Here is a 17,983-nt window from a genome sequence, read left to right on the forward strand (position 1 = left end):
TCTTATGACTCAAATGAGGTGATGACAGCTTGCATGCCTAAAGCGTGCACCCCTCAAAAGAATCCCACATAACTCTGTATACCTACACTCCCATCCTCCCACAGAGGCCTGGCCAGTTTACCTTTAATGGAACAGAAAATTAAAAAGAAACCACTTCTGAGAACTACAGTATATTGGGAAAGTTGTACTACACTAGATTTCCCACAACCCAGCCGTACACACCTTCTAAACTAAAGACAGAGACGTAGTTTATGTGGGTGGAAAGAAGACAGAGCAGAAGAAAACAAGTCTCCAGCACCACTGCGGTTCCAGTTTGCAGCCAGAGGAAGGCTGGGGTCTCGTGCTTCAGCTTACAAAACAGCCTGAAACCTTGCAGCTCTATCAATCATCCAGAAGTGGGCTAAATAAAAGCAGGTGTGGAGCTGGGCTGGGGCTGCAGGGTTAAGGCTGAGCGGGTTCAGTGTAAACCCGGCACAGTGGTGCTGTACAGCCTCAGCACACAACTCTGTGAATGATTAACGTCACTAACCCAGTCAAGAAGGGCAACCCGAGCCTTCCTCACGCTCCCCTGCTCCAGACCTGTCACAATAACAAGGCTTTACCTAACAATTAACTGTCATAAGAATTGCGATTAACAACTGAATCGCTTTTATGTTCATGTTATAGAAGGCAGATTAGCTGCCTTGCTTCCTCGCTGTCGTTAATAAGTAGGTTAGACTGACATGAAATGCTATACTGCACCAGGCTCCTGAGTACCTGGGAGCCCTGATTTGTATAGGCATAGAATTGACCTAATATAGGCCACCATGCCATCGTCAAAGAGTGCCCAACTGTCTGTAACTGCGTCGCTTTTTCAGCCCTGCTTTTATGACAAATGGCAGACACCTCTGCCTCACCAGGCCTGCAGCTAGGTCATGGGTATCTTTAGAGTCTGCCTCTTGGGCTTGTTTATGAGTTTCTCACATGGGTTTCAAAGTGACTTAGTTAGTACCGCTTCCATCAGCCAGCCTTCCCCGCAGTTTATTACAGCGCACCAGCTACCATGGTCAAAACGCACGGAACTGGAAGTGCCTCGTCTTTTTCATTCCATAAATAAAAACACTGGATATTTTAATAATATATTGACTGCCGAACTGGAAACGTCCCTGGTTCTCTTTTCAGAAATCCGGGCACCTCAAAACATAAGCTCCTTAAGACACCTCAAAAACCCCATTCTGCTGGCAAACATGCTTACAGTGCCATCACTGGCAAAGCATCTAGCTGGCATTCAGTGATTATTCTAAAGCAGATCATTATTAATCACGCAGTCAGATACACAGCACAGCTCATCAACTGGGGCATTTTCTCCAGGTTCAAAGCACAGATGCCAACTTATCGGTCAACTACCAAGTCAGCCACAAATGAGGGGTGTTGGATTATTTTATGTTATTATTTTAATAACTTCATCATTGTCCAGCGTTTGCTTTAAAGTGTAAGGTTGTCAATAGTGGAGACTGAAGTGAAGTGAATAATCTATTCAGTGTAATGTCTCTAACACTCCACCTCCACTCTTACACAACTCTACATTCCACTGTGTGTGTGTGTGTGTGTGTGTTTCTGACCTGAATGGAGCTCGTAGATTCTCCACACACACATCTGCAGAACCAACAGGCTACTGTTTGGACACTCCTGACTGAATATATTTACATTTGGCTGAAGCTCTTATCCAGAGCGATGTAGTTTATTGGGGCAGTCGTGGGCTGGAGGTCAGACAACCGGCCTCGTGACCGGAAGGTCGCCGGTTTGATCCCCAGAGCCGACAGCACATGACTGAGGTGTCCTTGAGCAAGACACCCAACCCCCAACTGCTCCCTGGGCACTGCGGATTGGGCTGCCCACCGCTCCGGGCACTAGTGTGCTCACTGCCCCCTAGTGTGTGTGCTCACTAGTGTGTATGTGGTCTTTCACTTCACGGATGGGTTAAATGCGGAGGGGGAATTTCCCCGTTGTGGGATTAATAAGGGTCTCTTAATTTAATCATTTTACACAGGTAGGTGAAGGTGGTGTTAAGAGTCTTGCCCAAGGACTCCTGTTGGTTTAGTGTGGGGTGCCTATCCAAGTGGGCATTGAACCCCAGTCTCCAGCACAGAAGGCAGAGGTGTTACCCACTACACCAACCAACCACTACTTGTTTTTATCTTAAGGAACAACAGTAACAACCTTTAGCTGCCTCTCTCCTTCCAAGTCATGGCTGATTGTCACCGTAAATTTGTGAAACAACTAAAAATAGCTATTTATATCTATTTAATGACATACCAATGTATAAAACGTAAGTTATTATTGTATAAAAACGATAAATGAACATTATGTTGCTACTCTCTACCTGCACTGTACACTTTATATACAGTTCACTGTTTACATCTCTTTTTTTACCAATAGTACTTCTGCACTAACTGTCTATACGCCCAATACACCTGTAACACCTGTCTACGCACATCTTGTCTACGGTCGACACCTGAACCTACTGACTGCACATTCTGTCTGTCTTTTACTGTCTTCTGTCTTTGCCCTGTTTACTATGCATCTTTTATTACTGCACTGGAAAAGTCGCCCCAAAACAAAACTGCCCCAAAACCACAAAGAGGGCTGAGAAGAGAGTAATTGCCCCAAATTACTCACAAAAGGGAAAACAAACAAACAACAAGCCATGCAGAAGGTGTTTACTCTAAGAGCCGACCAGTGAAGGGAGGTATAAAGCCTTCCTGTCATAATCCCGTCTTCTGTGTTCTTGTTATCTTTTTTCTCCATTCTAACTCGTCTTTGTTCTACGTTCCCGCCTTTTTGGTTCTCCGTTCCTTGAAGGGCTTCACCCGAGGTCGCTTCTGCATTCTGGTGGTGCAGCGGTAACATCACAGACCCCCGATCTGTACAGCGGTGGTTCGAACCCCGCTCGGGGACACCCTATCTTTCTACGTCTAGCACACTATATATGGGTCTGAGTTCTGCACTTGGGTCCGCCTCCCCGCCGTCCCGTGACAGATGTATGACTGAAAAACCTTTTTAAGTTGTAAAGAGCTTCTATGTGCTGTATAAATTCTAGGAAAACAACTATTACGCATTAGACAGCTTGATATTTAAGATTTCGTGATGCAACAGTTTCCTGCAGAAGTCTAAATAAACTCCATCCTCCACCGTATCGGAGAGTGAAACTGTGAAACACACGTGAAAATGAGATCACACGTTTATGCAGGTGCGCAAGATGAAAGAGCAGGTTTCGTTTAGCTTCCACTAAACAGGGGAACCAGTGAGATAAATCAGAAGGGAGGAGTTATGAGAAACAGACGGAGAGAGAAATAAGGAGTGAAATCGGCACAGAGGAAGGAAATGATGCCACTGCTGTTACACTAGCACTGGATAACCAAGGGCTTTTACACAGAAACACTACGAAATGAGCACAGTAGCAGTTAAATGTTTAGATACGGCCACTCCTGAAGGTTTTTATTAGATGTTGTTGGCAGACACTGACGTTTGAGAGGAGTTGTTGTGAGGTTTCCTTCTGACGACTCTTCCAGATCATGTTTATGCTGTCAGCTACACCTTCCTGCAGCTCCTTGGCCGTAATATGGGGGTGTTGCTTTGCCTTTCTGGCCAGCGTAACTGCCTTTTCCTTTGGGAAGTGAAAACTAGGAGCTGGAAGCAGTGTGATATTTTTATAGCCTTCTCCTGGTTTGTAGGCATCAATTAGCTTTTTCAGCCAGCTGTTTAGAGCAACCTATAACCCGCTGTTGGCCAATTCCTAATGATGAATCTTCATCTGCCTAACTGGTCCTCATGAGTCAATCAAGGCTTAACAACTTAATTACGTTCCGAGTCTTTACAACTGGAAGAGTGTCCGAACTTGTACAAGTGCCACTATTACTATTTTATTTTTTTTAACAATGTAAAGTAACTGTGCATTAGTATTCGCAAAAAGAAAATTATTTTAATATTTTTTTTGTTTACTTCTTTGAACTTTCAAAATCAACATAATCTGTCATTTTGACAGGGGTGCCCACACCTTTACCGCAAGTGTGCACTGAATGTCAAGCTTACCTGCTCAAACTAAGCTGAACTCACCTGTTAATTGCCATCTTCATCTCCGTGAACCTTTGCACTAACATGTCTTCTTGCTTGTGATTATATAAGCATTGTTTTCCATACACTACCTGCTAGTCAGTCACTAAAAGCTCAGTCAAGGCGCATTATTCCCTTTCAGAAGGACTTTTAGCACTGCGTTTCCTTTCACTGCCAAAAGGTACACATCTGCTAGTTAGCTCTCTGGCGGAGAAGGTGGCCCAGCTAGAGGTGCACATCCGGGGGTTATTAAAGGACAGACAGCAAGATTCAGCGTTAGCAGCTCCAGGTGCCCTAGGGAGAGTTAGCACCCCCTCAACTCCGGCGTCAGAGCCCTCACAGCGGGGCGAAAGGGGTGACGACTCGGCAGTCTAGCCGGAAAGCTAAGGCTAATGCTAACGCTGAGGCCAAAGCTAGCCCACCGGAACACCACGCTCCCCCGATTCGCGTGTCAAACAGGCTTCCCCGCTCAGTGAAGCGCCCACTGTGAAGCCTGTTAAAAGCACTCTGGTCATAGGAGACTCGATTGTCTGACACGTGAAGTTAGCTACTCCATTAGGGGCGCCAGTGGTTACAGTTAGATGCTTATCGGGAGCCAGAGCGCCGGACATTAGTGGCAACCTTAGATTAGCTGATAAGAGATATTTGAGGATAGTCATTCATGTAGGGGCCAATGATGTCCGTCTGCGGCAGTCTGAGGTAACTAAGGCTAATATTAGAGAGGTGATTAAACAGGCCCAGACGATGTCCGATGCCGTAATCTGCTCTGGCCCCATCCCAATGCGGCGCGGCGCTGAGGCCTACAGCAGGCTTACAGCGTTAAACTGCTGGATGTCCAAGTGGTGTTCCGAAAATCAAGTGGGCTTTATAGATAATGGGTAGATGACCCATTAAAAAGGGCATTTACCTCAATCCTAGACTCTGTTGGTTTTACCCAAAATGCAGCAGGGCCGACACACGACTGCAGTCATACGTTAGATTTAGTTTTGACACGAGGTCTTAACATAGACAAACTTAATATCCTCCCGCAAACCACAGCGATCTCTGACCATTACCTAATTTCATATGAGCTACGACTCAGCCATAATATATATACGTCCCCTCGTTATTCAACAAAGCGCTCAATAAAACCTTCTACCGCCCTACAATTTATAGAAAATCTCCCAGAGCTATCAACCCCAGTCTCCACTGCATCAGACCCAATGGAACTAGATTTACTAACCGATTATTTAGAAAATACCTTACGATCCACTTTAGAAAATGTGGCCCCACTTAAAATAAAAAGAATAAGGCAGAAAAAGCCCCGTGGTACAACGATAAAACGATATAAAGAAGATTATCTCTTCTGCAAATCGCACAACCTGCACACTCGATGCAATTCCATCAAAATTACTCAAAGAAGTCCTGCCAGTTATAAACCCTATTTTAACTATAGTAAACTCATCCCTTAGTCTGGGCCATGTACCCAAAGCTTTTAAACTAGCAGTTATCAAACCTCTGATCAAGAAATCAAATCTTGATGTCGCCGTTTTGTCCAATTACAGGCCTGTTTCTAACTTACCGTTCATATCTAAGATCTTAGAAAAAGCTGTGGCCCAACAACTTAGTTCATATCTACACAAGGACCATATATATGAAAAATTCCAGTCTGGATTCAGGCCACACCACAGCACTGAGACGCTCTAGTTAAGATAACTAACGATCTTCTTCTTGCCTCTGATCAAGGCTACATATCTCTCTTAGTGCTACTTGACCTCAGCGCGGCTTTCGATACAATAGACCACAATATTCTCCTAGAAAGGTTAGAAAACATGGTTGGAGTCACAGGGACGGCCCTATCATGGTTCAGATCTTACCTAGCAGAACGTTATCAGTTCGTTAGGTTAAACAATTTATCTTCCACTTATTCAAAAGTGAGATTTGGAGTTCCGCAGGGGTCTATATTAGGACCATTACTATTTACACTATACATGTTACCATTAGGCACAGTTATAAATAACCATGGCGTAAACTTTCATTGTTATGCAGACGATACTCAACTGTACATATCAGCCAAACCTGATGACCAACACAGGTTAAAGAAAATAGAGGACTGTGTAAAAGACTTGAAAGGCTGGATGTTACGCAACTTCCTCCTATTAAACAGTAACAAAACAGAGGTTCTCCTTCTGGGTCCAAAACTAGCAAGAAGTAAATCACCAGATTTAATCCTAAATCTCGCCGACTTTCCAGCCGCACCTGGACTAGCAGCAAAAAATCTCGGCGTTATAATAGATTCAGATTTATCATTCGATCAACACACAGGCGGCATCACTAGGACAGCTTTTCTACATCTTCACAACATCGCCAAGATCAGAAATGCCCTGTCCCTGCGTGATGCAGAAACACTAGTACAGCCTTTATTACTTCCAGGCTAGACTACTGTAATGCGCTACTGTCAGGATGTACGAGCAGGAATTTAAACAAACTCCAACTAGTCCAAAACGCCGCAGCCAGGGTCCTCACTAAACCTAGAACATCTGATCATATCAGTCCAGCGCTATCATCACTTCATTGGCTGCCTATTAAATTCGGTTCCCCCTTGTGAGCCTGGTTCCTCCCAAGGTTTCTTCCCCAGCTCTGAGGGAGGTTCTCCTTGCCCACTGTCGCCCCCGGCTTGCTCACCTGGAGAATTCTGGAAGCTGCTTCAGTTTCACACATCAGCTGTAAAAAGCGCCATACAAATAAATTTGACTTGATCTGCTGTAGTAAGTGTTGCAGTAGACATAATAATGTTTATTAATTTGGGATTTTTGAAAAGATGTAAATTTTATGTTAATGAGTATATCTGCATACTTTTTTAATGATAACCCTGATCAGACGGAGTGTCCGAATTCTGTACGTGTGCCACACGCGAACACTGGAGCTTTATAAACTCAATGTAGCCGACGTAAACACAAGGGGGAAGCGCCTCCCTGACAGACACACCAGCGTCTTTTTGGCGAATGAATCGCTCCAGAACACGTGATTACACACACAGGCTGAGTCACGGCTAAAATAAGCATGGCTCTGTCTGTGTGTGGGAGATGGTCACCAACACTGATAGTAGGACCTACACGCATTACACAGCAGGTCAGTAAGTGGATGTGAATAATAGTCAGAGAGCTGTGCTGAGCAAGGCAGGCCGGGTTTAGTGGCCCCCTGCCAATCTTTAAGCAGTTGACTGGCGTTCCATTGGCAGTACTATTCATGGAATAGGGCGGAATAATTAATAAATAAATAAATAAATAAATAAATAATTTGAAATCGCCACACACTGGCCCATCACAATCGGCCAGACACCAACAATCCTCCCTTCAGTGTACCTTCACTGATCACTTTATTTAGACTGGAATAACAATTTATGTATCCTAAACAAACAATTCCGTAGCCATCACTGTCATTATGGTAGTCGTTTTTATTCCTTGTTGGCTAACTGAGCTCAGGAGTAGGTGTGTCCAACCTTTTGACTCATAACCTCGCGTAAAAGCCCGGTCTTAGTCAGCTACAATGTAACAGCAGTGGCTTCATTTCCTTCCTCAATGCTGACTTCATTCCTCCTTTCATTTTTCATTCTTCACCTTTCTCCCTTCTTACACGCCTGCCTGCAAGGAGAGCTCCAATCACATTCTAGCAGACGAAGGTCAAACACCAACCATCCTTCAGCGTCCGCCAACGGGTCCCTTTAGTTAGACCTGGAAAAACAAACCCAACAGTTCCATAACCAACACTACCTAGTTAGGGGCTCCCAAGCGGCACACACCTCTCAGAACTGGCTCCATCATCAGGAGACGTTCCAGTGTGATGCTACAGCCATCCACGTCTAGAAGACCAAGAGAGCACAAGTGGCCTCGGACTAACGCCGTGCTCAATTAAGCAACACTGCACACATCAGTTCAATATAAGACAGTGACCACATTAAAGCCTTCAGAGACGCAAAGACTGAAGTTACGTCGGTTCTTGTTCAGGTGTTTCTTTGCTCTCCAATGAACAAAATACGGTCCGATGTGTGAGAGCTGGCAGCCCTGGCTAAACCTCTTTTATTGTAAGCCAACGTTGCCGCTGTCGTCTGCTGTTCTCACTCTGAAGATGACGAGCACACATCGCATAAGTAATATCATTTTTTCTAGCATAATTCATCCCAGACTCTTTCTGCTTTTTTTAGAAATGAACTTTTGCCACGATTGGCCCCTCCCGGTCCTGTCCTTGTGTTAGTGTTTTGGTTTAGCCCGTGTCGTTTGTTTTGGTCCAGCCCCCTCGTTTCATGACTCCATCCCTGACTGTCTCCACCTGTTTCCCACCTGTCCCTCATTTACCCTGTGTATTTAAGCCCTGTGTTTGCTGGTCTTTGTTGTTTTTGTACTGGTCTATGTGGGTTTCTGTCATGTCTGTCCCCCGATCAATCCGTGTTGGATCTATGACCCTAGACCGTTTAGACGATGACCCTGGATTTGCCTGTTATTACTACTGATTAAGCATTTAAATCCACAGTTAATTACAGTTACATTGTACATTTGATGGCATGTTCCCATTTGTTTTTAAGTTTAAAAATGTAGATTTTTCAAATCAAAACTGACCGCATAACAAGCTGTCACTAAATTTAATAAGGCAAATCGAATTGAACTAGCCAGCAGTATCATGGGTACCCATGTAGTCTTGATATAAGAGGTTGCAGCCAACAAAGGATAATCAATAATCAATAAAGAGAAGCATGATCAATCTCAAAGGTCCAACAGAACTAAGGCGCATTGTGCTTATTCAAAAGGACAAGCCGGACAAACCAACTCCTGCACTTCGGATCGTAATGTTTGAAAACGACTATATTATTTTAAATCTTAGGAGTAGCTGATAACGGCTCCTTATGAAGTTTAGTGGCTTTCTGACTCGGTTAATACCGTCAACTAAATAACTGACCGTGACAGATGGTGAATGTGGTTCGACTAATATTAACACATTATTAAGATCTACAATTAATTTTACAAAAGACCTTTGATTAATGGCCTCCCCTCACCCTCACATCTTGAAGTCCGGGTTTAACAGACTATTGCAGTTATTTTCCACGTGTTCACTGGAATAAGAGGATTCTTTTATCTGGACCACAAATTAAGTTTTTACAAGAAGTTTTCCGAGCTAAAAAAAACATTTAGAAATCGTTTTTAAATGCTCTTCACTTTTTCATGGCAGCAAACGTGGTTCACGGAAAGAGGATGTTAGTAAACAAGGGTTTTCCTTTGTTAACATCAACAGGAAATTACATCACACTGGCTCAAAAATGAGGCAGTGTGAAATCCCCCTCGATGGTGCATAAAAAGTAGGAGTATTTCGGAAAGCTGTAGTCTCACTGCTTGTAAACACTGAAGATAATGGGCCTGCCAGTCTTCCCACTTGGAGCTTCTCTTTCTCCTGTAGGTTAAACTTGGGTAGATGTTTCAGGAGATTTCTTACAGCTGCTTTACTGATGGATATGCCTGAGCATGTCCCACAGGACCCCCCCCACCCCACACACACACACACACACACACACACACACACACACTCTTAGTCACATTCAGGCATGTGACCAGCAAACTCTGAGCAGGAATGACAGCGTGTCACGCAAACACACACACACGCCACATCCTGCACGCACACACTAACAGAGCGCAGCGTTAATAACACACTCAACTTGTTTAGCTGAGTCACAAAAAAGCACGGCCGTCTAACCCGGAGGTCTCAACCAGGTGTGCAGTCCACACCTGAATCAGGCAATCAGCACTGTACCACTCGAACATCTCAGGGCCACAGTCCAGTCAAAAAGCCCCAAAGTAGCCCATCACACAAGATGCTCGGTGTCTAATGTTAACCCTAAAGAAGCAAAACAATGGAGCCACAAATCTAATGCTAGTAAAAGGCTGGACCCCCTTTTTCCTTCAGAACTGCTTTAATTCTTCGTGCCACACTTTCAACAAGGTGTTGGAAACGTTCCTCAGAGATTCTAGTTGGTTATTTGAGTTCCTGTTGTCTTTCTATCATCTGGAACCAGTCTGCCCGTTCTCCTCTGACCTCTCACATCAACAAGGCATGTTCGTCCACACAACTGACCGCTCACTGGATGTTTCCTCTTTTTCGGACCGTTCTCTGTAAACCCTAGAGATGGTTGAGCGTGAAAATCCCAGCAGATCAGCAGTTTCTGAAATACTCAGACCAGCCCGTCTGGCACCAACAACCACGCCACGTTCAAAGCCCCTTAAATCCCCTTTCTTCCCCGTTCTGATGCTCGGTCTGCACTTCAGCAAGTCGTCTTGACCACCTCTACAGGTCTAAATGCAGTGAGCTGCGGCCGTGTGATTGGCTGATCAGCTATTTGTGTTAACGAGCAACTGAACATTAAATCACACACTCAAGCATCAACCTATCGTAAGAATCATGATAGGCATCATGAGAGAAGGGAGGAGCATCATAAGACCATCAAAGGAGAAATGAGATGCAGTATGGGAAAATTTAAAAGCATCATGGGACAGTATCTCACGACGGACTTGGCTACCATCCATCCATCCATCCATTTTCTAAGCCGCTTCTCCGTCAGGGTCGCGGGGGGGTGCTGGAGCCTATCCCAGCAGTCTTCAGGCGGAAGGCAGGATACACCCTGGACAGGTCGCCAGTCCATCGCAGGGCAGACAGACAGACAGTCACTCACACACTCACACCCAGGGGCAATTTAGCACGTCCAACTGGCCTGACTGCATGTCTTTGGACTGTGGGAGGAAACCGGAGAACCCGGAGGAAACCCACGCAGACACGGGGAGAACATGCAAACTCCACACAGAGAGGACCCTGGCCGCCCGGCCGGGGAATCGAACCCAGGCCCTCCTCGCTGTGAGGCGACAGCGCTACCCACCACGCCACCGTGCCGCCCGGACTTGGCTACCATACCAGGCAATGATGATTACAAACAAAATAAAACAGAAAAGAACAATAAAGGCGACGCTTCTCTCTGATTACTGAGAGTTCGAGCTGTACTTCTCTCTGTGTCTCTCTCTCTCTCTGTGTCTCTCTGTCTGTCTCTCTCTCTCTTTGTGACTCTCTCTCTGTGTCTCTCTCTCTCTCTGTGACTCTCTCTCTCTCTGTGACTCTCTCTCTGTCTGTGTGTGTCTCTCTCTGTCTGTCTCTCTCTCTCTTTGTGACTCTCCCTTCTCTCTCTCTCTGTCTGTCTCTCTCTCTGTGTCTCTCTCTCTCTCTGTGACTCTCTCTCTCTCTCTGTGACTCTCTCTCTGTCTGTGTGTGTCTCTCTCTGTCTGTCTCTCTCTCTCTTTGTGACTCTCCCTTCTCTCTCTCTCTGTCTGTCTCTCTCTCTGTGTCTCTCTCTGTCTGTGTGTGTGTCTCTCTCTCTGTCTGTGACTCTCTCTCTCTCTCTGTGTCTCTCTCTCTGTCTGTGACTCTCTCTCTCTCTCTCTCTGTGTGTCTCTCTCTCTCTCTCTCTGTGTGTGTCTCTCTCTCTCTGTCTGTGACTCTCTCTCTCTCTCTGTGTGACTCTCTCTCTCTCTCTCTCTCTCTCTCTCTCTCTCTCTCTCTGTGTCTCTCTCTCTCTGTGTGTGTCTCTCTCTCTCTCTTTGTGACTCTCTCTCTCTCTCTCTCTCTCTCTCTCTCTGTCTCTCTCTCTCTCTGTGTCTCTCTCTCTCTGTGTGTGTCTCTCTCTCTCTCTTTGTGACTCTCTCTCTCTCTCTCTCTCTCTCTCTGTGTCTCTCTCTCTCTCTGTGTCTCTCTCTCTCTCTGTGTGTCTCTCTCTCTCTCTCTCTCTCTCTCTCTCTGTGTCTCTCTCTCTCTCTTTGTGACTCTCTCTCTCTCTCTCTCTCTCTCTCTCTCTCTCTGTGTCTCTCTCTCTCTCTGTGTCTCTCTCTCTCTGTGTGTGTCTCTCTCTCTCTCTTTGTGACTCTCTCTCTCTTTCTCTCTCTCTCTGCTGCAATGATCCGTCGAAGTTCTTTCAAGTTCTTCTTTCATTAAAGCATTCGAGTCGTCTCTAAATGAAGCCATATGACCCCCTACACTGCAGAGTGGCAGGATCACCGCTGCATCAAACGCTTCTAAAGTACTCAACAGAAGCCGCGTCGCCCCCCCGCACTTCATATGCTGTATGTCAGTCCGTCACAAGTTAGAGCGCTATAACTAGCTCCGTCATCTCTTTAAGTCATCGCCAGCCTATTGCTTATGCACATGACGCCAAGCTGGAAACCTTTAAAACGAGACGTCTGGAGATGCAAACGGCATCAGGGTTAGTGATACCAGGAAACCAGCGCATCCGTCTTACCTGTGTTTCTCCAGCTCGTTGTGTGATGACCTGGAAAGGCAAGTAAAGACAGGCATGAATGAGTACAGCAAAAAAACCACATTACTAGCACCACACAGCTGAATTAAAGTTCCTATCAGCTGGTCTTTTAGCGAGACTCGTAGGGAAATGCAGGGCAGAGAACAAGCTGTTATTTTATGAGTAGCGTTTGGATTCAGCCTGCAGTTTTAGAGAGAGAACGAAAATGAGAGTGAATCTGTCTCGGGATTTCTTGCTGTATGTAAATGTACTCTCTCGCACAAAGTGCTGTTTACTTGCGGGTAGTCTGTCTGTCTGGCTGTCTCTCTATGTTTCTGTCTATCTCTTTATTTATCTATCTCTGTCTGTCTGTCTATGTATGTATATATCTATATTTATCTATTCATCGGTCTGTTTATCGGTCTGTTTATTGGTCGGTCTATCGGTCGGTCTGTCTATCGGTCTATCTATTGGTCTGTCTATCAGTCTGTCTATCAGTCTGTTTATCGGTCGGTCTGTCTGTCTATCGGTCTATCTATTGGTCTGTCTATCGGTCTGTCTATCAGTCTGTCTATCAGTCTGTTTATCGGTCGGTCTGTCTGTCTATCGGTCTATCTATTGGTCTGTCTATCAGTCTGTTTATCGGTCGGTCTGTCTGTCTATCGGTCTATCTATTGGTCTGTCTATCGGTCTGTCTATGAGTCTGTCTATCAGTCTGTTTATCGGTCTGACTTTCGGTCTGTCTAGCAGTCTGTCTATTGGTCTGTCTAGCGGTCTGTCTATCAGTCTGTCTATCGGTCTATCTATTGGTCTGTCTATCGGTCTGTCTAGCGGTCTGTCTATCAGTCTGTCTATCGGTCTATCTATTGGTCTGTCTATCGGTCTGTCTAGCGGTCTGTCTAGCAGTCTGTCTATCGGTCTATCTATCTATGCTGTACACTGTTTTGTGACTTCACTTGAACCTGAAAGTGGTAAAATAACTTTTTGTTCTGGGTTCAGAGTTTTAGTCATTTGAATGACATAAGCATGTCATCCTGCATGCAAGTGTGCACATGAGCTACAGCCCAGGAAGGAGGGTGCATGTTTTATCCACACACACACACACACACACACACACACACACACACACACACACACACACACACACTCTTGTCTGCTAGCACCATACACCAGAAGTTCTCAATCCCAATCCTGGCAACCCCACGCTCTGATCATTTGTTTGCTCTACTGTATCCGCCTGACCCAGACCATGAAGAGCTTGTTAATTAGTTAATGAACTGAATCAGGTGAGCTAGATTAGATGTGAATGGCGTCGGGTCACCAGGACTGGGATGAGAAATCCCTGCTGTACAGATGAGCTGTAATGCGCTTCGCACACTGACACACAGTCATGCAATAAGCTGATGAAGGCAGCATGTACATGAGCAAATTACATAAAAGGACGGGTACCGATAATTTATACGGGTATATAATATTATTTAACTGCATCAAAAAAATGAATTTGTTCTTTTAAAGATGAGCAATGCAAATGCAATAATTTAAACTGGGAATCACAAGTGTTACAGGAAAAGGTGGTGATGAGGATGAGGATGACTGCACGTCTACACCGTTACACACTTCTTCTAGACCTTCTCAAGATGTTTATTAACTTCAGACTTTCTGACACTGTATGACACGACTGCCCTCTACAAACAGGGATGTAAGTGGCCGAGTAAACTTGGCAACTTTGGGCCCACAGGTGAGGAAAACCTCGGCTTTCTCCTACACAAGCACTCTGCTGTGTCAGGAGGTGTCCCGTTCTGGCAGCAGAGAAGAGTAAGAAGCCCTGTCCCTAAAGTCCTTCCCCCCACGTCACACGCTCTTCATCCGTTTCTGCTCTCGGCACTACTCATGCTAAAAAATCCTTTTTGTGTGTGACATCTGCTTTCTGATGGAGGACCGAGTGCACCCGGGGACAAACACACACACTTCATCCACCTCTACTTAGTGAAATAAAATTACAAGTCAGGAACCAACACACACACACACACACACACACACACACACATTTCGGCATGCTGCAACACATGCAGCTATTTCAGGCCTCGAGTGTGTATGGGTCGGGCAAAATTACATCCGTCTCAAAACAAACAACCTGTTCACGAAACACTAGGGAAGACTGGGAAAGACTGGGAAAGACTGGGAAAGACTGGGAAAGACTGGGAAAGACTGGGAAGACTGGGAAAGACTGGGAAAGACTGGGAAAGACTGGGAAACTCTACACGTAAAACATCCAAATATAAATGTATGTAAATATACTGACTGCCATCTCCATTTACAACTCCTGTATTACTGTCGTCTCTCGCGTGCTCTTCTCACAGCGGAGAACCTGTTTGTATGGTTGCTGTTTGTGAGGATGAGCATGTGCAACAAAGGGAGGCTGGGAACTTGTCAGATGGGGCATTTGCTGGGTCGGGTGTTTGTATGGCCAGACATAAACATATAGACACACACACACACACACATATATATATATATATAAATAATCGCTGTTGTCGGAAGAAAACCTCGTATCTCCACTTTTGTCATTTTTCAGTTTTTATCATAATTTGATAAAATCTGTTGTTCTTTACATTGTGTGTAAATTTCATGACGAATGGACCAAAAGAAACGGCCCAAAACTACTTAGAAAAAATTCTGGTTCCATTGACTCACATTAAAAGCAAAGTAGGTTTTTTCCTTCTCCTGTAAAGTTACCATTTTGGAGATATGAGGTTTTCATCTGACAACAGCGGTGTGTGTGTGTGTGTGTGTGGCTGGGTTTTTGTATAGGTACGTGTTTGTATAGGTGTGCATTTGCAAGGTTTGGTGTTTAAATAACTGGACGTTTTATTGTCCAGGTGTTTTTGCACATCTTTAAGCCCCGGCCAGAGCGCAGAGCTGCAGCAACAGGCCGAGGTCCAGCAGAAGAGCCACGTCTCTGCAGGGCGGAAGCAGCTTCTATTCAAACTTGTGCAAATTAGGGACGGCATGAGAAAACGGCAGGAGGAAGCTGACAGAAGCCGCCTAGCCGTGACATCATAACGTTACGCAAGCCTTCATCATCAGACACACGGATCAGACGTTCAGCACTGGCTCGAAATCGGTTACCTCTTTCAACCGTGGGCTCATTATTAATAATATTAATCTTTATTTATTATCCAGTAACTAACTCAGACCGACGCGCAGAGTTCAATAGTTATGAGAGCGAAGAAGTGAAGCAGACCCAATAAGGCCCCACTTCCATTAATGTCTTATGAAGCTTCAGCGTGTGGCCCCCACGGTGAACGTGAAGCTCTACGCTCGTCCACATGTGCCCTGCAAACGTAAACGGGTTGTGAAGGTGGAGAGGCGAGCTGGGAATTTAACTGTTCCTGCTTTTCTTTTAGGTGGAACAGGCCATGGTAAATAAGGCTGAACTCACACGCCCTCGTGACCTAAAAACCCATTCGCCGAGCAGCTTAGAGAACTTGGTCGATTTTTCAGCAGGACCTTTACTTACACTGACAAAGGCCTCCAGAAAGAAAATGCCCGTTTGCTCTAGATAAACACGGCCGGCATGCCGTCCGCAGCTCCGGGCCTCGCCACAGCTGAGGGGGGAAGTATCTGCGCTTCGGCACGGAGCAAACCCCTACTGTCTGCACGGCCCGTTTCCTCAAGTTCTAGTGATCTGTGAGCCGGGCCGGGGGAGGGGAGGGACCCCAGGCAGATCCGTCCGTCTCTGGAAACCAAAGCCAGGCCAGCCTTTTTAGGTCTAGGCCTCCGGATTGAATCAACTAGTCAAAGTGGGTGCACTTCAGTGCTGAACACGGAAGCCCAGAGTCTGGTCAAAATCCAAGGCCAAGTTTTGTGGGAGCAGGGTGGACCTGCTTTAAGCACCACGCCCACCTGTGACTGCACTGCATGAAAACACACCGAGAAGGTGGTTTAAAACGATGTAGAAGTATAAAACATTTCAATTTTAAAAAACAAAAACAAAACATGTGCCAGGCTTAAAGCGACGTCCTGGACCTTGACCACTTTAGAGTTCCGAGTCTGGATCTACTCTTTGCGTCTGTTAGAAGTTTTCCTTGAAGGAAAGAAGAGCCAAGTGAGGGCTTTCAGCTCTGGAGGCCCTCGGAGCTCCAAGCCCGGCCGAACAGGGACGAAGCCAGGCTGGAGCAGAGCTGCTGGAGAGCCTCGGCCGGGCGCACAGCGTGTGAGAGTGAGACAGACGTGCAGCTGATGTGGTTAAAGACAGAGTTCTGCTGGAAAGGAGCGAGTTTAGTGCAGCAGGCGGAGGATTAACGTTAGAGACCGAGGGAAAGAGAAAGTGGAGCAGCTGTACGCGTGGCACTGTTTACAGAGAAACATGGCGAAAGGGGGGAAAAGGAGCAGCTTCATATTTACCACGATTTTAACCAGAATATTTACCTATTGCTCTGGGCTTTTCTTGAAATTGGCGTCGCTTTCGTCTTCTTTCTGGAAAAGTCGCTATTGAAGGGTAAAACAGAAGCGTAACCGTGCTCTGCCTCTATTGACAAAGTACACAAAACAAGCGTTAACAGCTCAATAAGCGCCACCGGGCTCGAGTAAATGAGTGCTGAGCAGGATTAAAGCAGTAAATCAACGTTACGCAGCATTTAGGAAAACATGTGATTCACAGCCCATCAGCAAAAACTACGAGGACTGGCGGACTCCGGTCTCCACGACATGAAAATGAGCAGGTTTTTTTTTTTTTTTTTTTTTTAAATTATTATTATTATCGTAATCCACGTTTATCTGCTTCATGCTGTGTGAGTGGCACGTCAGATATATTTATGAATATTTTCTTAAACCTGAAAAGCAGCCGGTTCGCTACAATAATGTCCAGTTCTAAGCTAAAGTGGCAGCATACCTGCGCCGTTCAACAGTCCTAAATCGACGGGCACCTTCCTTTCACTAACACCGGGCAAGAGAATTTTATTCCCAACAAGCACCAATTTTATCACGAAGACTAAATACCTCGGTCTCTTCTTTCCAAGTACTCTGCAGCCTCAAGGAGGATTAGAAGAGAATTAAGTTCCATCTCGGCGAATTTGTACAAAAAATACGAAATAAAAAAAATATATATGTACAAAATAAAATAGTTCCTGGGGGGGGGGAGGAAAAAAAATCAGACTGAAAAATAAAACAAAAAAACTAAAGTTGGTGACGCCCGATTTGGCCTGCAAGGTTCACGACTGAGTCTCGGAGACTCGCAGCCAAATTCACATCAACTGCGCCTAAACTAAACCCTCCCGGGCTGACTGGCGGCTCAACGGGCCAATGGTGGAGCAGAACGACGCAAAAGGTGGGGCTTAGGAAAGCGTTTTGTCCAATCAGGAGTGTCTGTGAATAGTGTTCAGGCTCTAGCTGTTGACCCACGGCGAAGCGGGATGTGATTGGCCGGCCGGTGATAGTAACAAGCTGAGAGCTCTGCCCTAGCAACAGCGCTACGGACTCCGCCCCTTGTCTCCTATTGGCCGGTCAGGCACCGTGCTGGCTAATGATTGGTAGACGTACGCGGAGGGCGCGTCTCTTTTAACTTCCCTTCGAACGTGAGCCACGTTGCCA

General features: G+C 45.6%; 1 protein-coding gene across 1 annotated transcript in view; it reads right to left on the bottom strand.

The window, feature by feature from the left end:
* The window catches only part of mxd4 (MAX dimerization protein 4), a 33,522-nt gene extending 15,869 nt beyond the window's left edge, over positions 1-17,653 (bottom strand). Inside the window, exons 1-3 of the mRNA XM_017682085.2 lie at positions 17,393-17,653; positions 16,823-16,922; positions 12,395-12,424 (exon numbers count right to left, since the gene is read on the bottom strand). Of these exons, the coding sequence (XP_017537574.1) occupies positions 12,395-12,424; positions 16,823-16,922; positions 17,393-17,456 (194 nt within the window). The 5' untranslated portion in view covers positions 17,457-17,653. The remainder of the gene's footprint in view (positions 1-12,394; positions 12,425-16,822; positions 16,923-17,392) is intronic.
* Positions 17,654-17,983: the final 330 nt, after the last annotated feature.

The sequence above is a fragment of the Pygocentrus nattereri genome, chromosome 5, assembly GCF_015220715.1.
Source record: "Pygocentrus nattereri isolate fPygNat1 chromosome 5, fPygNat1.pri, whole genome shotgun sequence".
NCBI classification, from domain to species: Eukaryota; Metazoa; Chordata; class Actinopteri; order Characiformes; family Serrasalmidae; genus Pygocentrus; species Pygocentrus nattereri.